This window comes from Rhea americana, unplaced genomic scaffold, assembly GCF_003343005.1.
Source record: "Rhea americana isolate MKP2758 unplaced genomic scaffold, rheAme1 scaffold_85, whole genome shotgun sequence".
NCBI classification, from domain to species: Eukaryota; Metazoa; Chordata; class Aves; order Rheiformes; family Rheidae; genus Rhea; species Rhea americana.
This window is the reverse complement of record NW_028187034.1, coordinates 1,427,838-1,450,405: the sequence shown is the minus strand read 5'-3', so window position 1 is coordinate 1,450,405 and position 22,568 is coordinate 1,427,838. Positions and strand designations below refer to the sequence as shown.

Here is a 22,568-nt window from a genome sequence, read left to right as displayed (position 1 = left end):
CAACAAGTCTGATGATTCCTGGTTGGAAAGATTATAAGTGGTAACACAGGTAATGAGAGCTCCCATCCAACCTGAAAACTGCAGAAATCTGGATGCTATTACCCTTGGGGAAAACTGCTCTGGGGCCCTTCTTTAAAGTTCCTCATTAACTTCCTTTGAAAGAACAGCTTTCCTACTTGCTTACATTTGCAAGTAAACAGAGAGTACAAAGAGAGTGAACSACCTGTGGGGCTCCTTTCTGGAACAAAGGATGTTTTGGCTTTCCTCAATCTGCAAGAAGAAGGGCCTAGGAACTGAAAGACCGCAGAAGCAGGGGTGTGTAAGAGGAACTGGTARAAGAGATGCAGGGAGTTAAAACAAACAAACAAACTAGAACCCTACCACTCCAGCAATTTCTCTGTTTCAAGAGTCAAGTTGTGGCACAGCCAGTCTTTCCACACTGCTCACCTAYTTCATGACAACTCCACACGCAGCTGCACATATTAGAATAGGTTAAACAAACCGCAGCAGAAAGAGTGCAGAGGCTTTAAAGACATGTGCTTCAAACAATAGTGTCTCTGTTTTTTTTGAAAAGCAGGCAGTCATTCTCTTCCATTTATACATCTCTCTTCATTCTGGAAGCAGGAACAAACTCAGAAATAAAGGAATTGGCCCTTGCGTTATTCTGCTTTTTACCACTTTAGGCTGCAGATAGTTGAACCAATTCTATTACACAAAATCCACTACCACATTCTAGTAGATGATTTCCGGTATGCACACTTCAGTCTGTTCACTATTTCCCCTGTCTGGATCTTGYATATCTGGATTACTTACCATTCCATGCAGACAAGAGAAAAAATAGAGCAGAGGAGGCACAAAATTAAGACAACAGGGATTATAATGAGAGGGCATGGAAGGGATACTGAATTCCTTCCTGTGCTTACATCTTCACAGCTGCAGCTCAGCACAGCTGAACTACTTCCAAGTAACTCATAAGTCAAACTAACTGAGGCTTGGCATTAGTCTTTCTCCATACTCCTTTATTTCAAGSGAACATAATTCCCATTTCTTAGGTAATGGGTGGTAAAGGGCATTTGTAGGAGCTCCCTAGARGCATATTTGCTGCAGTTCAGCAAGGGAACAGTGTCTAGAACAACACTCCCAYCTGCTGGGCCATCTCTTTGTTGCAAGAGAAAATTTAGGAGAGGTCTTACAGAAAATTTTTCCCACTAACCCAACATCACAACTCCTGCTTCAGTGGATCTAAAAAATCCCCCATTTTTCACCTGCTGCTGTGTGCCAGGCAGGGATGCTTGCAGCATTAGACAAAGGGTCTAATCTGGGTCACAACCCCTCCTGGCTGCGGAAGCCAGCAGCACCTAGCAAAGACACCATCCTCGCGTGGCTAGGACCTCAGCTGGATGGGCTCAGGTATAAGCATCTGAAGAAYAACCATCTCTATATAAGAACTGTCCCTTGGAGAAGGCAGACCACGAGCAGGCAAAAGACAGAAGTCATTTCTGTTCTAACCTGTGCTCTTTGGAGGGCTGAGTATGTCAGAGAGAGGATTAAATAGATGCACCAGTAAGAATCAGAAAGAGAGTCATCCTAAAGACAGTGATTCTTGGATAAGATGGATGACCCAGTTTGCCTTCGTCAATCACAGCCTGTCAGTTGAATCACTATCACAAAAGCAAGGGTACACAGTATCTACAAGAGTCATTATTTAATCACACAACATATACAAACGTTTTGCAATGACAGAAAAGCCTGGCAGAAGGKGTAATAAGAACAGAAACTGCAGGACTCCTCAGGTTTAACTCCTGCTTTTATAYAAAGTCTTTATACAAAGTCTGATTATTTATTTCTGCAGTCCAAAACACTTCCTCCATTGAGATACAGTACCTTAAATGCTCCTTGCCAAATAATAAAGGTAGCAGAAGCCTCGCATCCTGAGGAAGAGAACAAGATTTATACTTGGCTTGGCCCACTCATTCTACACCAAGAAGGCAAGAGCCACCTTAGCTGGAAATGGGTAATTATAAAGACAACACATCTCAAAGTCAAGAAAACCTCCTTGGCTCTAGCTAGCAAGYAATACATTCTGCACAGACGCAGCAAGTATCTTAACATCTCCTACGTTCCATCTCAAACAAGTTGAGGACATGGCCAGTCCTATCTTCTGAACGCTAAGCTGCAGAAAGACTGGAGTTGCAAGAATCCCTGACACTTTTTACACTGTCCCGAAATATTCTCTCTCAAATTTACGGAAATCCTCTTCAGTGAAGACAGTGCCTTCAGACTTCTTCTTTGCCTTCTTTTCTGGAGGTTGATCTTTGGACTTTCTGCCTCTGTTTTGGGTAAGAACCTTCAGACAAGAAAAGGACAGCAGTCATTGTTAGTCTAGACCACCCAGTGATGATTCTCAAATCTATCTGCAGGATCTCCCCACTATTCAAATCCTAGAATGCCTGAAAAGAAGAGGTAGAGGCATTTACCTATGTCAAAGCAGGTCATTAGAACAACAGCAAATGCCACTCACTATGTAGAGCCAAATATAACAACTATTCTCTGGTAACCATCACYGATATCAAAACATTGATTTCAACCTAAACATTTCTGAAACTGTGACTTCCACTTTCATGAGAGAACCTGACAACCCAAGAACTTGGTGGAATTCCTTCAGCAGTTTCTAATATACCATGACCACCTTTTACAACCCCAGCCTAAGAAAAACTTGCCTAAAGCAAACCGCTTATATAGATTAAAAGGTCWTTTCTCACAAAAATAACTAAGATTCTAGCATCACCACTGCTATTCTCTTCAAATCAAAGGCTAGGACCATCTCTTGGGGAAGATCGTAGAAAAATTCTTAGGTTGACGAGAAACATCATTAAAAATGCTACAAAGTTCCTCTCACAAGAGCCTGCACCACATCTAGTTTCTTACTAAACAGTCTCTACCTAGAGGGAAGGATAACTCAATCAACAGCAATGAGAGGGCTTGAACTGAAGCTTCTTTGTCAACTGAAACCATGAAACATCATTCAGTCTCTATGCATCAACAGAGAAAAAAATAGGCTAACAATCCACAGATACCAAAGCAGTTCACCACATTAAATAACGTCAGCAAAACAGCCCGAAATTCAAGTATATATGCAGAACTCTGACAAAATAAAGCCCCATATTTATGGAGAGTGTTTTTGATGTATCAGTTTAAGTTTCAGCTATTATGCAAAAGTTATGTTCAACTTAAACAAGTTTCCTGGAACATATGATGGATAGCCACCAAAACCTCCCAAAACGCGTTGCAATTTGACTTTGTGTGCAGACGCTCTACCAAATGGATCGATTCTTCAAACTTTCCACCTTGATCAACTCCATATCTATGCTACCTCACGTACTGCCTTAGACCATTCATAACGGGGTCTGTGTATGAGAGGTAAGAAAARCCAATCATTGTCAGTAAATCCGAACTACTATCAGAGAAGACAGTAGGTGCCCACATATCAAAGGTTAAAGCTCAGTAAGCTGTTTGCCAGTGCACACACACATTTCCGCAAGGTTACCACCAGACAGAACCTGACTATTTGTGGCTGGGTCTAAGCTAGAAGATCTTGGAATACTTCCCATTTACCCACATTCCTCATAGGAAAACAGACCCCCAAACAAAGAAGCGATGTTCTTACTTGTTGTGTAACAGCTTTGTCTGCAACAAATCGTCCCTTTGTCATGTACTGCAGATTTGTTCTCAAGTGATCCACAGCTTCCTTCTTGCAATATTCCTCTAGGCCAGAGCAGAGTGGGACAAAACATATCAGCCACACACCAAGACAGCAGCACCAGGAAAAGCATAAAAAGATGAACACAGCCTCGAGGGTGTGAGAAATYCCTCCAGATCAGAGCCTGGAGTACTTCTGCAGAACAGACTGCCTTTAAGTAGCAGGGCAGAGGAGTGGGGGAACAAGTAGACCTGCAAGGACAGGGTGAGAGAAAATGACAGAGACAAGGGGACCTCGGGTTGGGGGGAGGGGGAAAGGTGTAGGGGGCAGAAAGAGGTGACCTGGCACAGGGCAGGGGAGGGCAGAGCCGCTTCCCCTGCTGGAGCTGCAGTCGCCTGCGTTGCCCCCTCCCCGCAGGCACAGCAGAGCAGGCCCAGGGCTCACCTATGGCCGACTTCACGGCCTTGCCTTTGACCGTGGCCTTGCTCCTCCCGAGGCCCGGCGCCGCTTTCCTCCGCCTGGCAGCGCCCGCCGCCCGGGGGCCCCCCGGCCTCCGCTGCGGCACCCCCGGCGCCTTTCTGCGGCCTGCAGGAGAAACAGGGAGAACGTCACCCACGCTGCACGCAGGGGCCAACCGCCTGTCCTCCCCCGCCCTCCCCCGTCCACCCCCGGGCCCCAACCCGGCCCTGCTGCTACTACCCGGCGCCTCCAGCAGCTCCAAGCCCCGCCGCAACAGCGAGGCGGACATGGCCGCGCACCCAGCGACGACTTCCGGCTCCACGCCCCTTCCGGCTCCTCTCCACGCCCCTTCCGGCACCGCTCCACGCCCCTCCCGCGCCCGCGCGGCCACGCTTCCGGCACTGCGCCGCAGCAGCCCCCTCCCGTTTGTGGTCTGCCGCGCATGCGCGGCGCGGGGTGGGGGAGGGGGGTGGGCGGCCGTGGGGAGGGGCCGTGGCGGCGGGTTGCGTGTGGTTTACCTCAGGGATGGCCGAAATCCCCCAGTGCGCAGCCCTCACTGGCGGAGCTGAACTTCCTTCATCCTTAATGGTAGCTCTGCCCATCGCGGCATGTTGGTGCTCGCGTGGTATCTGCCCCCCGCTCGCCAGGCCCTGAGTGTTGCACTCGCTGTCTGCAGAGCCCCCACGATGGAGCGAGGGCTTCTAGGGGCCTCCAAAATCAGAATAACCCTTACGAGAGGGAATCGTAATTATGGGCTGGGGAGAAGGGAAACTGCTGGCAGCGATGCCCTTGGTCTATCTCAGTGAGGCCTCCAAAAAGCCAACTTAACTCCATGTCTGGCTCCTCAGGCACAGAGCTTCACTTTGCCAGAAGGTGCATCTATTATTCAGTATTACTTTTATATAAAGCTTTCCTCCCCAGTCTTCACCTCTCCAGAGACCTGATGCTAATACCCTAAATTTAGCTATTACTGCAATAAAACTTACTCTATTACTGCGAGCACTGGCAGTAACAAGCTGACACTGGAGAAGAGGGAGAGATGTTTATTCTCTCTCAAATACGTCCTGCAGGGAAAAAAGAGATACAAGCGACTCTCGTTGTTTCTCATAGTAATGATCTCTAGTGGTGACTGATAACAGTAAAACCTCAGTTCATTAAAAGACATTCATTTTCTACAAATTGTTCTCTAGCCTCCGCAGATGTCACCTCAATGTCTATTTTTTTTTATTGCTAGTTCTCTTTGGAGTCTCTCTCCGGATGCTTCCCTGGATTCTTTGTGAATATCTGCCAATGTGATGATGCTAATAAGACTTTTTCTGGGCAGAGTCTGCTCAGCGCTCATAATCGCTTCTTAAACTAGCTTTGGTTGCATAGTAATCCAAGCAATTTTGGAATGATTCGGATGGATAGTTGCTAGTGTGTAATGCAAAGAGCTTCTCCATTTCCTTTTGTTAGTAGTTAGTAGAAGCTAGACCTAAGTAAGCTCTTACTTCTCTGTTAGGTTTGTCCCTTCAGTCACGAGAAAGTTATGAGAGGGCTATTGTACTTCTGCAAAGCAGAAACTGAGCAAGAAGTGAGTTAGTAGTCTTTTGCTGAAACAAAGAGAGCACTAGAGAATATTCTAGTCAGCAAAAGATTTGTTACCGCTTGTATAGTCAGAGTATCCTTGTCTTGGTTGGTGTGAGGTAAATCATGGTTATCAGTGATCTTACGTTGGGGAAAGCATTTCAAAAAATACCTTGGCAGTCAAACATGCTCTTTTAGCCCCTAAAACACTATTTACAGGTTCTTTGTAAGCTGATTATGGTTATATATCCCATAGTATGTTCAAGATAGCTTGCTCTACTRGTTAAACTTTACATTTGCATCACTTAATAATATTAAGGTCACCTAATGCGTCGTTAGAAATGCTTGGTGTCAAACAATGTAACCTCATACATGTCTTATGAGGGCACCTGATGCTAAAAATCTTCATTACCAATGTTGCAACACACATTTAAGTTTAACAAATTAGTGTGGCACAAATTACACTGATCTTTTACCTAGTTGATGGAAAATATATGCCCTTTCTATTTCAAAAGTAAACCTTTAAGAATGTTATCTTACTTCTGTTATACCAATTAATAAAGCTCTCAATTATWTAGCTCTCTCATGACTCCCTTCTTATTAAATACCTTCATTAGCAAAAAAAACTTAATATGGGCAACGCCTCCTTTGACCAGGAAGGCTGAGTGAAGACTTGCCGTGTTTTTAGTCAGCAATTACCTGCTGAGTAAAATTTAATGAGCTCACAGGGGTCATTCTGATGAAGAGAGAAGGCAAGACGTTTTTTCTGTGTTCACAGTCTTCTACATCAGAGTCTGGTCAGGCTCTTGGGAGCTAGTTAGTGCATAACAGGTACACAAAGAAACTAAATGCATGCRTCAGCGTACTTTATAATGGGATGTGTTCCCTAGGTTTAGCTCGCTTGCTGCCCTAGAACAACACTAAGATCACCGTTCAGCAGGAGCCATGGATTTTTTTAACACTTTGTGAAATCATGTACCTATTATTAATACATTATGTTTTTTCCATTCCTGTTGACAGGATCTGGCAGCCTGTCTCAGGGCATGATCATTAATGTGTCTCCTAACTGTATTCTGGCTGCAGTTGTGCTTGGACTTGGCAGACATAGTACTAATATCATCTGTCGTGTCTCTGTCCAAGTGACTTTGGTACAGCTGACACCCATCACATTCCTGCAGGCTCAGATGCAGATTTTTTCCATACTCTTTGAGTTTTATAGAGAATTATGCTTACATTGTTTTTCCCRTGGTGCTAAACAAGATCTGTTTATTGATTTATATTAGGAATGTATAGTCATCTCTTAATATGAACTGGATTTTGCCAGTGTATTATACATCCTTTAAAACCTCTACAGATTCACTGTATATATGTAGAGTTCAGGCCTTTCGATCACTTAACCTCATCTCCCACATGTCATAAACCATAAGATTTCCTCTGTTGATCTTAGTCTAAGTGTACTAACCTGTGTTTGATAAATCTGCTTTGAGCTGAGCAAAGCATAGAAAATGCCCTATTTGTTTTTGCACCAGCTTCCATGGCTTCATAACTGTCACAGTGAAGGTGTGTTCCTTATTTCACTGTAGTATGTATATTTAACTGTCATTTTCTTGAATCACCATTGAAAGCACTTTGACAGCCCTTACAAATAGCTTTTTTTCCTGACCAGTGATATCCTTTAAAAGTTTAATATTAGGAGACTCTCTCTATGTCAGTAAAACAAAAATCAGTATTTCATTGTACTCATTAAGGCCTCTGATCAAATTAAAATTTCATCCAAGAAATCATCACTTTGTGATCCATCAAAAATCTKTATAGTTAGCTCTTTAAAACTCTTTGGGGGCAGAGTGAATATCAAATGATGTTCATTTAAATGTGTAATATCCAAACAAATCACTATCTTAGAGCTTGAGTAGTACAGCTTTTGCTGGCAAAAACCACATTTCAATTTGATACTGTTTTTGTTTCTACGAATTCAGCTATCCTTTAGAAGCTTTCTGCTGCTCATGCTCATGTTTTATAGCTTTCTGTAAATCTCATGCCTCAATGGATATCCATGACTTAGCTGACATTTCAATTACAAATAACTCAGGATACCAATCAGTTTAAGTTTTAAGTAACTTCCATATGTGAATATTGTCAGTTCACTTTCTGCTGTATTTCTTATGGCATTGAAAAATGGACATTTCCTGTGTTTGTGTATGTTCATAATGTTTCTGATTTGCCTTAGAGTGATTATTCTTCTCCCTGTTGCTATAGGCCTTGGAAGATGTCTAAGATTATCCTACTTTTTGACTGTGCCACATGTTCATTCTGTTCTACATAGTAAGCCAAATGCTAATAATATTCATGGTTAATCACACCAACACCTATGGCAGTTCCCAATAGCTTGTTTGGTCTTTTTTAAGCTCCGGCTCCTGGATTCAGGGGTTTACATAAGAATCTCTGTTTGAAGGAAGATTGTGAAGAGTGTTAGAAAGCAGAAGCTGAGTCCAGCATTAGGCATAAGGTACAACAATCACGAACATTCCTTTAGTTTAGACTTTTTAAAACAGTCTTACAATTTGGGAAACATGAGTCCTGATGTTGAATACTTTTTATACTGACACGTCTGCATTTTCTCTTTCAAAATGAGTCAGACCAATTTTTAAGCTTATTTTTAATGGATTTTCACCTTTGCATGATTCTTCACATGTGGAACATGTTTTAGACAACTGATCCAATATCCTGTGTTTTCACTTGAACTGCAATACATTGTGATAGTGTATTCAAAGCTGCTGTCATTAATACTTAGCTGTATTTGCCGGTTTGGAACAGCTTGTGTTGTGGTCACTGTTATAACATGGATCACTGCCTGCCCTGTACTTCAGGTACACAGGAACCTTTGTCCTTTTTATATGCCTTTAACACAGACATATAACCTGTGTTATATGCCTTTGAAAAATGATTCTTTTTGTTGATTTTCTGGCCTATTGAGTTTGAACAAATGCAGACAATGCTTTGGTTCATATGCTTGCATGGGTAAGTGTATATTTATTTCAGGCTGATAGAATGCCTTTTATTCTGATATTTTTATTGTGCTGATATCTACCTGTTCTATGCACTTTTCATCCTGTTCCAGGCCACTAAGAAACTGGCTCTGCACTGCAGAGCTTCTACAAATACTGTTGGCTTATGCTAAGATTAAATTGGTTTCCCATCATACTAGATGCTGTAGTAAGAAATGAACTCTGCTCCTGAACAAGACAGAGTTATTATCCTCTTATATAGACAAGATAAGGAGACACAAAGATTAAGCAACTTGCCCGAAGTACCTGTGGCAGGATGAGTACTTAAACTAGATCTGAATGACAGTGTGGGGACACAACCCTTAAACATGACCATGTTCTCCATGTGCTATTTTTTGGCTGCAAATGGGAAGGCAGCAAGCATCAGTAGTTTTGTTGCTGTAGCTATAACTTTGTAGAGAGAGGCAGTTTCTTTAAAGAAGATAATTGTTTTATTTGAAAAAAAAAATCTTCTTCGGGGCTTAGAGTGCCAGAAGAAAGTACTTAGTAGTAAACTTCATATAATACAGAGTTAGTGTCACAAGGTTTTGTGGTCAGAAACAATGGCACTCAGACTCACAAAAATGCCTAAACTACCAGTACCCTCATATGTTTTATTTTTGACAGAAGGGAAGAGTCTCTTCTCAAGTCTACTTCTCTTGCATGCCTCCTTGAGTAGAGCAGGCAAACAGACCTGCAGCTGGGAGGGAACTCTTTCCCTCTCACTTTGCCACCACTATCCTTAAATGTGGAGGAAGAGAGGGAGGAGATAGTAGAAGGATCCCAGCGGCTCAGGGTGATGGACTTTTCCTTGCTTCWTTTGTGGGCAGTGAAGATGGCACCTGGCTCTTCCTCCTGCCYTCCCCACCTCCTTCATTTCTGCAGCACTGGGTCTGGGTGAGAGGGGCTGAGTTTGCTGTGGCTGTCTCCTCCAAGCTAGAAGGCCAAAAGGGATCCTGCTATAGTTGCTTTCCCTGCTCCCTCAAAACCTGGGAAAAGGGCATAAAGATCTCTGGTGGAGAAGGGGTGGGCCTGAGTGAGCTAAATGGACAGGAGTTTAGGACACATGAACTGATAAATGCTGGAGAGCAGATGTAACAGATGTGGGATACAGAAAGGAGACAAAGGCAGAACTGATAGAGGGATTAGGGTGGGTGCAAGTTTGCTTTATAGGTTGTCAGGCAGAATGAAATGCATTGTAGGAAGGTAYGGAAAGAGTGGACGACACTCTCATATGTACACACTGGGGGGATAAGCGGAAGAAGAGGATCGCAGTAAAAAACCTATAAAATTATCAGTGGAAAACTTAATAGTTTTGGGCCCATATCATGCTTTTAATTTTTGTATTTCCATCTCATTAGCAATACTTTGGTTGTGAAATGTTTAGTGGAGCTATCGAAGGATCTTCCAGGACATCTTCCCTTGTAACTCTGGAAACTGGTAATCAGTCAAGAGCTCAGCGAAGACTCTTCTGGTATTGGCACTTGACTTCCAAGCCTAACAGTAGCTTTGTTCTCTTTCAGGTCAGCTCTTCTATCACTATTCACACACCAAAGTGATTTCTCTTCTTTGGGTAAGTTCCTATGCCTCACTGAAGTGGACAAGAGTTGTCTGTTGACTTTAGGTTTTGTCCTTTTCTTTCCTCTTTCTTATTTTTATACTTCTAGGCTTGGTCTTTCCCTTTTCAACTGCAGACTGGCCTTCCTGGCTTGACCCGTGACGTTTTTGTTTCCTTCACCTTTGATTTTCAGCTTAATTCTTGATTCCTCCCTTACATCGTTTGATTTGCTCTTCCTAGCCTTCTGTTGCCTTGTATTCAGAACTCTAAACAATGTGTGTCAGAATCTGAGAAATTCATTCCTAAAAATATTCCCATTTAATATGAAGCAGATGTATAGAAATTAAAATAGGGATTCTTAAACAGGGTTCTGAGTATAAGGTCAGATTCTTTAGCTAAAGAGATTTGTTAAAAGGCTGTTGTGGTTCTCAATTCTGGAATATTGTGGCTTCTGATAACACAGAAGAGTCTAGTTTGTTCCAGGATATATTTTCTCCAAGATTACAGTGGAAATAATGATACCTCATRTAAAGAGCTTGGAAATTCACAGTATTAGAGCTAAGAGATCTTAAGTGTCGCCATACTGTGCAATGTGAAGTTGGAGAATGTCACTCATTGTTAAATGTGCCTGCTTCCAAAGCAGTGAGAAAGAGGTGAAAGGCACTGTATTTTGTTCCCAGTCTCTCTGCTCTGGGACCTTAAAATGTTTACAAGCCCTGGAGCTGACTCTGGATGCAGCAAAATTTAGCTAGTTATGCTTGTCACATACCATTAAGGGTTTTGAGACAGACAGGAGAAGGGCTGGGGCTGTCCCAGGCTTTTGCTGCCTTAGGCAGGTCTTCTTTGCTGATATCTGCTTTTTGATGCAGAGCAGAGCCGGTGGAGCTGGGGGCAGCGGAGGCAGCATTGTTGGCTGCTGCCTCTCCTGCCTGCTCCACTCTGTACTGGTGTGGGTCTCATCTTCCCGTACTGGTACAGTGGCTAAAGGGGTACCACACTACTTCCTGTTCCCTAGTCCTTCCAGGCTGTGAGAGAGCTCTTTGGAGACAGTAGGAAAACAGGGTGACAGAGGAGGGAAGGGCTCGGATGTTGTTGCAGGGCAGAAGACAGCCCTGCTGTCAGCATGCAGTGGGGAAGAGAGAGGCAGATCAGCTGGCCCCCTCTGGTTGCCACTGACATGGGAGCTGAGGGCAAGGCGGCATTGTGGATTTAGCTACAAGCAGAAGGGCAGCTGGATGCTTATTGTCGTCATGCATACGTTGTAGCTTGCTAAGTCAAGGATTTTTTGCAAAATTGCTCAAGACCACACAGAATTGCGTGCAAGGCCTCCCCAGATCAGGATGTTCTGTGCTGTGGCTGGCACACTGGATTTGTCAACATGGTGCCAGACCTCTCTCCTTGCATCTTGCTTTTGACATTTCTTTTTCCTCCTTCATTTTTTCTTTCTCTCCTTCCTTCATTCTCACAGATTTTCTCTCTCTCTTTTGGTAGCTGTAATTTGCCTTTCCTTTTCTGATTTCCTCTCTCCTTGTCCTCTCTCTCTCTAGCCCTTGCTTCTGCAACCAGGGTCAGTAATTTCTTTGGCTGTGAGAGGGTAACAGTTCAACCTGACCCTTCACCATTTGTTCTTGACTGCCAGTACCTGAGTCCCTGTATATTATAAGGCCAGCTCTTTCCTTCTTTCTTTCTCTTTCTGTCTCAGGGACCTTCCCTTCCTTTAGGGTGCAGAGGCAGCCCTGGAGGTGCTGGATACAGGGCACCTTCCTCTCAGCATGTTAGTCCGCCTGGGCCAGGCTGCCTTCTCCAGGGCCACCTTGCTTGCCCTGCTTCCGTATTCTGAAGTTTGAGGAACAAACAGCAGCTGGAAGAGGAGAGAAGACAGGTCAGGGTACCATTTCTAACTCCTGTCTGTGGTGCTGTGAGGCCTTTCCTCGCTAGATGTCACTGTGAGGCTGGATTTCGCCCACCTCGGGGCACSGCAGCTGGGCTGAGATGGGTGCTGAGATGAGTGCTGAGCTCTAGAAAAGCCCTACCAGGAGCAGAGGGAGGGTGTGGAAGAGGTTTCCAGGTTCAGGATTGAGTTGCTGTAGGTTTTACCCATTCCTAGAATGTTTAGGGCCCAGAACCAGCAAGATGCAGGAGGGTTTTGGGGAGCAGCCGCATACCAGCTCCTTTGAACACCTCAGCCTGAATCTGGTAGCTGTTGGGGCCAGAGTACAAATCAGCCCCCACAATTTTCATGTCAGTGGTGCTCACCTCCTACTAGTCGTGGTACTGCTTTGACAGCACATCCCTTGCTAATGCTCAGCCCTGAATCACTGTTCTCTGCCTCTGTGTGCCATCACCTGGCACATGTGCCTTGTGCCTCTCTCTRCCCTGGTTGCAGCTCACCTCCTTACTGTACCTGGCCCTGTGGCTACCTCCCTGGGGAGGCTGCAGCTGGAGCACCCTTGGGGAGGCACAGCTGTAGGCTCTGAAGCCAAGGAAGGAGCTGGGGAAATAGGGAATGRCCAGTGCAGGGAGGCTTGGCAGGACCTGACCTTTTCTCTGACACCCTCTTGACCTACTGGAAGCRGAGCCAAGTGATAAGCTGGCTGCATGGTCCCTGTTACCAAAGTCAGAAGCTGTGACTGCAGGGTGAGAGGTGGCAGGCCCAAGCACCTGTGGGGAATCTGGCTTGCATGAAGCCTCCCTATGCCATGGGCAAGGAGACCTCCTGTCCCACAGGCAGTGTGCCGCATTTACCAACACAGCAGCAGACCTCTCTCCCTGCATTCTATTTTTGTCATTTCTTTTCCTTTATGTCTTTCTTCTTTCCTTCCTTCATTTTTTCTTTCTTTCCTTCTTTTACTCCCCCCTCCTCTCTTTTGATAGCTGTCTTTTGTCTTCCCTTGTCTGGTTCCTGCTCTGCTTGTCTACATTCTCTTTTTTCTGACTCTTACTTCTCCAGCGAGGGTCAGTGATTTCTGCAGCTGTGGGACAGTGACAGTTCAACTTGACCTTTTGCTGCTTGCTCTTGACTGCTGGCACTAGAGTCTCTGTAAATTGTAAGGTCGACTCTCTCTTCTCATGTCACCCTCCCTACTTTTTCCTTACTCCCTTCCTACCCTCACCACCCTCCTCTCCTCAGCAGAGTGTTACCAGCTTGGCTCACATTCTGCCCTTTTCTTTTCCATGTTGCGGGAAGGCAGATGGACTCTTCAAAAGGTTAGTAGGAGAAGSGAGATGCCAACTCTGCCCTTTCCTGACTGGAGTGTTTAAGACTGTTTCTAGACTGTTGCTTTCTTAAAGCGTTRTATTGGGAACTGTGTCTCAAGATCATGTCTCAGTATACTGCATGGTCCCTACTACAGAGATCCTGTAAGCTGTATCCTAGGAGAAAGGAGCTGGCTAATAAATGCCCCATGAACAAGGTATCAGTGGCATAAATGGTCTTTAGGTGAATTTAACTTTTTAACATACTCGTCTGAAAGGCAGCAACAAGGAAAGAGAGTTACATGGAAAGCATCAGCTCTGAAATTTCAGTTTGGTTTTGCACAGGTATACATGCTTCTGCCTTATTGGGTACACTGTGATTTGTGCTAGTATAAGAATGCGCCCTGTATATGTATTTCCATATCCGTGAGTTTCTGGGTGAATGTACTCATGTGTGGAAAYGATGCCCTGGGAGTGTGTGAAGTCCTCAGCTTGCATCTGTGTTGATACTGTACAGCAAATTCAGTGCATGGGGTTTAGGTGACTATCAGTGAATGTGCGTGTTTGTGTGTTACCTGGGTGTATGTGTTTACACATGTGTGTGCATCAGTGCTGAAAAGGCACATTGAAGAGACAGGATGCAAATCCCCATGATGTGCAGTCTTTGGGGCTGAGGAAAAGTTGTTGGCTAAAATGGTGGAGAGCCACAGGAACTGCTTTGCTGCACTTGCCCTGCCTTACTTGTGCTTTTCCAGCCACGTGCCACGCTGCGGGCTGAATCCAGCTCYGCTTGATTGTGTGCCAGGGTGCATTAACATTCGCTCCGTTGCAGCGCAGCCCAATTAATATTTGATTCTGGCAAATTAAGGAGGGCAGAGAGATTAAATAGGGTCACCAGCTGGAGTGGTGGGAGTGGGGAGGGGGAGGCATGTTTTTTTTTTTGTGCAGCCCTGAGGAGTAGGGAGGGGGGGTTTCCAGAGGAACCTGAAGCCACTCAGACTCTCCCCTCTGCAAGCATCTGTTGGAATGACACTGAACAGTCTGTGCTGGTGCCCATTTGACACAAATTCATGCTGAGATTGAACTGCTCTAGGGGTAGGATTTGGAGCTTTCCACCACTGGGTTTCTGCTGCAAGTAGCTGTAAGTGGAAGGAGGAGGGAAAGTGAAAGAGAGGGGAAGAGAGAGAGAAAACAAGTTTTGTGTTGGGGTGAATTGGGAAGCTGAGTTCTGAGCATGCAACATGGAAGAGGAGCAGGAGGTTGCCTGAACCCTGCAGATCTGATAAAGTCGATGTGGCTAGATAGCCCATGGTTGAGTGCTGAGGGCTCTGGGCAGATGGGAAGCAACAGGTGGTGAAGCAGTGCTTGGAGTGGTGTGCAAACCCCTTGGAGAGCTTTCTGCAGGAATAGAGAGGAAGGCACAGATCCAGGCCAGAAATTTCCTGGGGAGCAACTTATGTGTCATCTACTTAATGTCTGTGCACGTAGCAGAGAAATGTTAGCAGTTCCTCCCAGCAGTGCCCTCTTAGTGCCTGCTCAGTGGACCTGTGGTGCTGGTGGGCACAGCTGAAGTGTCACCCTTGGCAGAGTCTGCTCAATGGCAGATCTGGGTCTCAGCAGGGTCAGCATCTTCGTAGTCTGCTGCCGTGTTGTGGGAAGTTAGCCTGGATCAGGCTGGCTGGGAAGACAGTGGAGTCTCTAGCCTAGGAAGTTTTTAAGAGCCATTAAGAGGAGCCTATGAGGAAGGGTGTCCTGCTGGACCTTGTCCTTACCAACAGAGAGGGACTGGTTAGTGATGTGAAGGCTGGAGGCATCCTTGAACTGCAGTGACCATGAGATGGTGGAGTTCAGGATCTGGCAGGAAAGAACTAAGGCAACAAGCAGAATTGCAACCCTGCATTTCAGGAACGCAGACTTTGGGCTCTTCAGAGACCTAATTGGTGGAGTCTCRTGGGTTGAGGCCCTAGAAGGAAGGGGGGTCCAGGAGAGCTGGCTAGTATTCAAACATCACTTCTTCCAAGCTCAGGAGTGGTGCATCCCTATGAGTAAGAAGTCCAGCAAAGGGGGCAGGAGACCTGTGTGGGTGAGCAAGGAGCTCTTGGCCAAATTCAGACAGAAGAAGAAAGTACACAGAATGTGGGAGAGAGGATGGGCTACAGGCTACTTAGGAGAATTATAGGAATGCAGTCAGAGTATGTAGAAATGTAGCGAGGAAGGCTAAGGCCCAGTTGGAATTGAGTCTGGCAAGGGATGTTAAGGACAACAGGAAGGGCTTCTTCAAATACATCAGCAGCAAGAGGAGGACTGGGGAAAATGTGGGCCCACTACTGAATGGGGCAGGGGCCCTGGTGACAAGGGATACAGAGAAGGCAGAATTACAGAATGCCTTCTTTGCTTCACTCTTCACTGCTAAGGGCAGCCCCCAGGAATCCCGTAAACTGGACGTAAGGGAGAAAGTCTGGAGAAAGGAAGASTTTCCTTTGGTTGAGCAGGATAGGATTAGAGACCTTCTGGGCAGGCTAGACATGCACAAATCCGTGGGCCCAGATGGTGTGCACCCATGAGTACTGAGGGAGCTGGCAGGTGTTGTTGCCAGGCCGCTCTCCATCATCTTTGAAAGATCCTGGAGAACTGGAGAGGTGCCTGAGGACTGGAAGAAAGCCAATGTCACTCCAGTCTTCAGAAAGGGCAAGGAGGAGGACTCAGGCAACTGTAGGCCGGTCAGCCTCACCTCCATCCCTGGAAAGGTGAGGGAACAGCTCATTCTGGATGTCATCTCCAGACATATGGAGGAAAAGAAGGTGATCAGGAGTAGTCAGCATGGATTCACCAAGGGGAAATCCTGCTTAACCAACTGATAGCCTTCTGTGATGGAATGACTGGCTGGGTAGATGAGGGGAGAGCAGTGGACGTTGTGTACCTTGACTTCAGCAAGGCTTTTGACACTGACTCCCATAATATCCTCCTAGATAAGCTTAGGAAGTGTGGGTTAGATGAGTGGAGAGTGAGGTGGATTGAGAACTGGCTGGCAGAACCCTCTGGCAGAGCTCAGAGGGTCATCATCAGTGGCATGGAGTCTAGCTGGAGGCCTGTTGGTAGTGGCATCCCTMAGGACTCAGTACTGGGTCCCATCCTGTTCAACTTTTTCATCAGTGATGTGGATGAGGGGACAGAGTGCCTCCTCAGCAAGTCTGCTGATGATACCAAACTGGAAGGAGTGACTGATACGCCTGAGGGCTGTGCTGCCCTTCAGAGAGACCTGGACAGGCTGGAGAGGTGGGCAGAGAGGAACCAGGGCAAGGTGCAACAAGGGCAAGTGCAGAGTSCTGCCCCTAGGGATAAATAATCCCAGGCACCAGTACAAGCTGGGGGCTGACCTTCTGGMGAGCAGCTCTGCAGAGAAGGACCTGGGAGTGCTGGTGGATGACAAGTTGACTACAAGGCAGCACTGTGCCCTTGTGGCCAAGAAAGCCAATGGTATTCTGGGATGCATTGGGAAGAGTTGCCAGCAGGTCGAGGGAGGTGATCCTGCCCCTCTGTTCAGCCCTGGTGAGGCCTCATCTTGAGTACTGTGTCCAGTTCTGCGCTCCCCAGTACAAGAGAGACATGGAGCTACTGGAGAGAGTCCAGCATAGGGCTACAAAGATGATCAGAGGACTGGAGCATCTGCCCTATGAGGAAAGGCTGGGAGAGCTGGGCCTCTTCAGCCTGGGGAAGAGAAGACTGAGGGGGGATCTTATCAATGTGTGTAAGTACCTGAAGGGAGGGTGTCAGGGGGATGGAGACAAACTCTTTTCAGTTGTCCCATGTGACAGGATAAGAGGCAATGGGCAGAAATTGAAGCACAGGAAGTTCTGCCTGACTGTGAGGGGGAATTTCTTCACTGTGAGAGTGACAGAGCACTGGMACAGGTTGCCCAGAGAGGTTGTGGAGTCTCCTTCTCTGGAGATATTCAAGGCCTGCCTGGATGCAACCCTGTCTAACATGCTCTAGGTGACCCTGTTTGAGCAGGAAGGTTGGACTAGGTGATCTCCAGAGGTCCCTTCCAGCCTTACTGATTCTACGATTCTATGATTCTATCTGTCTGTGATAGTTTAGGACCAGTAGATTGTGCCTGCAGTTGTGCATGAGGGTGTAAATAGCCTCTCAAAGGCCCTGTTTGGTATGAGTTATGTGCAATTGCTTTTAACATCCCAGTGCTGCCTGCCTCCTGTTCCCTGCTCCATGGATGCCATGAGCTTGTTAGGGCTTTGCTTTTCAGATGAATCCAAGCCCTCTGCGCTTTGCTTTTCTGGATCCTTTGATGACTCCACCCTCCTGCTAATGGTTTTGCTTTTTCCCTGGGCCAGTTCAGCAAGCAGCCCCTCTCTCACCCTTGTGTGGTACTCCAACTAACAGATTAATTAGCACTTTTCTACTAGTGTTATGGGCTTTGCTGCCGCATCCCAGCCAGCTGGGGTTGAGCAGCTGAGATGATGTGATCCTGTCTCCTGCCCTTCCTTCCAGAGCTTTGTGCTCTCCCCAGATGCTGGAGGAGTCTGCTGGGGGTTCAGCAGAGCCTGGGGAAGCTGTTCTGGGCCATGGCTCCTCTCAGCTGCTCTCAGATGTGATTGCTCCCTCCCAAGTAGACATCATGTCACTTCCCAGTTGAAAAGCCAAATGAAATTTCCAGGCGTTTTGCAGTTTTTATGATTCACTTATTTGCTTTTCTCTCTTTCTCTCCTTTTTTATTTTATTAATTTATTTTTTTTCTTTCTCTCTTCTCTGCCTATTCAGCCCTGCCAGCTGCCTGCTTTGAATTTAGTTTGTATCAAGGGCAGGAGAAATTCATTTTCTGCTTTCTTCTGCTTTTGCTATTTTGTGTAGATTGGATTCTCCCCCCTCCATTCCCCCTTCTTGTCTGTTGCTGAAGTAAAGAGAGATGTGTTAGAAATATTTCCCCTTTTAAATCTCTTTCTGCCCTCCTCATAACTATGTGGCCTCTCTGATGATGGTGCGGGAGAGGTGCCAAAACAGTATCCCTTTCCTGATCCAAGATCTGTAGAAAAGACTCTTGGGCATGTGTCTTCATCAGCTGGGGGAAATCATCCCTGCTGCTGAGCTACTGAGGGCTGCCAGGATACAGAGCATTTCTGAGTTCAACATTGAGACAGCAGATACGACCTGACTCTGCTTGGATCTGAGGGCAAGTGTGGCCCAGCAAAATAGAGACTGGGAGTAATATGGTTGGTTTGTGGTGGTCATATAATTAATCTGTCATTTCCTTCTGGAAATTATGGTTTTGTACTGCAGATACAAAATTTCCCAGTTAGACAGAAAGGGACTGAAAGCAACTTTCCAACTTGTACGGCCCAGAGATGTATAGACTCTATGTGTGTGTGTGTTGCTGGTATGGTGTATTTGTGAGATGTGGCATTTATGTTACCTTTCAGCATGGAAGAATCGTTTATCTCAGCATTCTAATTATGTCCCATTAAAATGCAAATTTGAGTTTATGCATTGAAATTGTCAGTAGCATTGCCATGGCAACTGGAGCTTGAGGGTGGGGAATTGGAATAGGTGGGACCATGCATCTCTCAAAATCCCTCTCAAATGCCTCCAGCTAATTGAAATTGTAACACCTTTCCCCAGGAATCTTGGCAGCAAACCTTTCCCACTGGTGAATGTGGGGCACCACTGAAGTTCTCCTTAGAGGACTTGTAATAAGACAAGCTACCATTTGTGTAGGTCATTAGGTAACTTCCAACAAAACGGAAGACCTAGTACCGAGGTCTTTCAGAAGAAGATGAATCCTTCCCATTTTACCCCATTTCATGCTTCCTGTGAGGTGACTGGCTGGGAAGGAGGAAGAGGAGCTCTCTACTGACTCCCATAGACTTCCAGCTGGAAGCTGTAGATGCTGTCACACTTACTGGAGGGACGAAATGTTACCTATGCCTCTAAAGCCACTCACCTCCTCTTAAACATCCAGTCGAGCTACGTACCTTGGTGACATCCTGCAGCGGGGAGTTTCCCCAGGCAATGATCCCTGGCACAGAGTGCATAGGATCTTCTCATACTGTTTTCTTGGAACAGCTGAGAATGCCCTGCTTTCTCCTTTTTTGTTTTGCCTGGTCAGAAGGTGTGACTTGGTGTCTTGCTCTTCCCGTCATAAATTACAGTTGGGACTCATGAGACTTGTCTCTTTCCTGTTTCGGAATAAAGTGGAAAGATTTTAAGATGCTGGGTGGAAGGGAATGTTGAGAGATGGGATATGGTTGAGACAATTTTACAGGGGAAAAAATTTACATCTCTAGTTAGGCTGTTGACTAATCAAACAATTTTGATGATAAAGCATGATGAGTTAATTCAGAAATCACACTGACAGCTAGGCAGAGAAGACAGGACTAGAGTCTATTTTCTGGCTCCCCATTCCAGTTAAGAGGTTCAGAAAATCATCTGATTCTTCACCGTGGTTTTGGCAGAGGATTATTTTTCCCTCTAGCTCAGGAATATATAATAAAATCTAAGTATAGTCTTGTGAACCTGGTGGTCTCAACTAAGGTTTCCATTGATTATCATTGACTCAAAAAGGCATGAAGCTGCATTTACCATCTATTTAACAGTGACATAAAGAAAACAGCGAAACACTCAGAGCAAACTTTAATTTCAGCCTCGGGAGATCCCAGGCAAGAAGGGGGAGATTCAGGCATTGCCACCCCAGATATAGGCAGATACTGACAAACCAGAGCAAGTCCAGTGAAGAGCCATGAAGATGCAGGGAGCTGAAGCAAATAACATGCAAGTAGAGGTTTAGGACACTGGGTTTGTTTGGCATGGAGAAGAGAAATTTCAGGTGTATCTGTTTGTTGTTTTCAACTAAGTAATAGAAGGATATAGGGAAGATAGAGCCAGACTCTTCTCAGAGGTGTCCAGCAAGGACAATAGGCAGCAGACACAAGTTGCAGTGAGAGAAATTCCAACTATATATAAAGAAGACACCCTATCCCTGGGGGGAGGCGGGGAGAGGAATGACAGAGGGGGATTACTGTGTGAGACAGGGGCTCAGAGAGGTGGGTGTTCTTGGAGATACTTGGACCTCAAGCGGACAAAGCCCTGAGCCTTCTCTTTGTCTTTGTCTTTGAAGTTAGCCTTGCTCTGAATAGAAGTTTGGACTGGGGGCCTCCAAAGACATCTTCCAACACAGTTTCTGTGATCCTGTGGGCTCCCACTGGGGAAACGTTCTGTGATGCATGGTGAGATGGGGAGCCCACACTGTTGTCTCCACTAGGATGAATCACAGCTCAAGTGGTCTGTGGGTTTGTTTTGCTGGAAAATGCAAGATCTTATATGGACCAACAGCCTCTGCTTTGAGAGTTTGAGAGTCCATGCAGTGAGCACAGAAGTGGTTAGGTAGGGGAATGGACAAAGATTGAGATCCCGCAAAGATAAAGAAAATACCACTGGCTACTGCCACAGAAGGTAAGCTACTCACTAGAGGAGATTGGTTCCCCAATAGTGGCAGCTGACTAGGAAGAAGGGCTAGAACTAAAAAAGCCATTTGACATCTTGGGCTTTCTTAAGAAGAAGGTTAAAAGCACATTACAGAGAATCTCCTTCCCTTCCAAGTTAAAGATATGGTGAAGGGAGGAGAAAGATGTGATAGTTAAGTTTCTGGGACTGACATGGCAAGGACAGTCATGGGAGTGACAGCATCTGAAAACACAGCTATGAAAAACTGTCCTCAGTGGGGAAGAAGCCATTTCACCACATTGAATATTATCATCATTAAGCTGACCAGCTTCACCAGCAAGGAAGACGCTGAGAAAGAGAGAACAAATATTATAAGGGAAGGAGAGGAACACAAATTCAAAATAGCTGTATTGTGGAGAATACTTGCCAGTAAATGCTTAAGGAGGGAGAGACAGAAGGTGAGATAGAGACCAGGAGGGAAAGTAGAGAAGAGAAAATGACAGGTTGGGAGAGAGTAGGACAGAAGAACAATTTTATCATTTCTGTAAATTTCTCAGTCCCTCTCTCTATTTTCTCATACACATGCACATACCCTCGCTTCCTTAAGTTGTGATCAGAGACTTCAAATTCCCCATGCATTATCCTAGTGGCACACTGGTTACTCTGTTGATGAACCAAGTGGGTTCTGCCAGAATCTCCTCCCAGCGTCACTGCTTGTAATTCCCAGCTCCCTCCATCCCTTTCTCCCCTCTAGTCCCCATCTTCAGGATAGAGAGCTTGTGCCATATTTCCTTCTGTATGATGCGCTGGGGTGCAACAGAAATTTCTTTTTTTATCTGGCTGAGGTTTTACTGACTGTGAAGATTTAACTGTGTGCCTGTTCATATGCAGGGGCTTTCCAAGCCAAGGGATAAAGCCCTGATTTCTATTTCTCCTTCAGTTTTCCATATTCCTCTTCAAAGTACTCAGACAGGAACAGTGAAGAAGTGGAGTCTGGCAGCTGAAAATAGGGAACAGCTTTTGTTTCAGGCTGTTGGTTCAATGTAATCTAGGGACCATGGAAAATCTCATATTGTAGCTTGCCTTTCACAAATAGGGTCCTTGAGCAGTAACCATAGCAGAGATGCTGAGACTGCTATGTGAGATGTCAGAGCCCTACAGGGCTTTTCTCCAGCACAGCATTCGCTCCATCGCTTCACCTGCAAACTGTGCCCAGGCTGCCCATGCTGTTCCTGGCTCTGCACCCATTCAGACTAGTGTTGAAGGTAACACATGCACCCTCCTACATCCATTTCCTCATCCTCCCTTCCCCCGGGCCTATCATAAACAGATCTCCCATAGGCTGTTTTTCTCTCACACCCTTGGCTTTTCTAGCACATCCTCGAGGAAGGTGTAAGACCGGGTCTGGTGATGAGATTGTGATCTCTCTCTCTCTGTCTTTCTTTGTCTCTCTCTCTCTCTCTTTTTTTTTTTTTTGGCAGAGGAGTTTCCCTTACCATTTTCAGTAGATCTAAAAAAAAAAAAAAAAAAAAATCACAGAATATTCAGCACTTTCCTGAACTCTGCAATAGCCTGTGAGGCTGTGGGTTTGCAC

General features: G+C 45.7%; 1 protein-coding gene across 1 annotated transcript; it reads right to left on the bottom strand.

Annotated features, from left to right (window-relative positions):
* Positions 1 to 1,690: 1,690 nt before the first annotated feature.
* On the bottom strand, positions 1,691 to 4,489 carry RPS19BP1 (ribosomal protein S19 binding protein 1). Its single transcript, XM_085323493.1, has 4 exons — positions 4,400 to 4,489; positions 4,145 to 4,285; positions 3,668 to 3,765; positions 1,691 to 2,347 (listed from the first exon to the last, which is right to left on the bottom strand). The coding sequence occupies exons 1-4, from the start codon at positions 4,446 to 4,448 to the stop codon at positions 2,213 to 2,215; spliced, it is 423 nt and encodes a 140-aa protein (XP_085179619.1). The 5' UTR covers positions 4,449 to 4,489; the 3' UTR covers positions 1,691 to 2,212.
* Between the last annotated feature and the right edge of the window lie 18,079 nt (positions 4,490 to 22,568).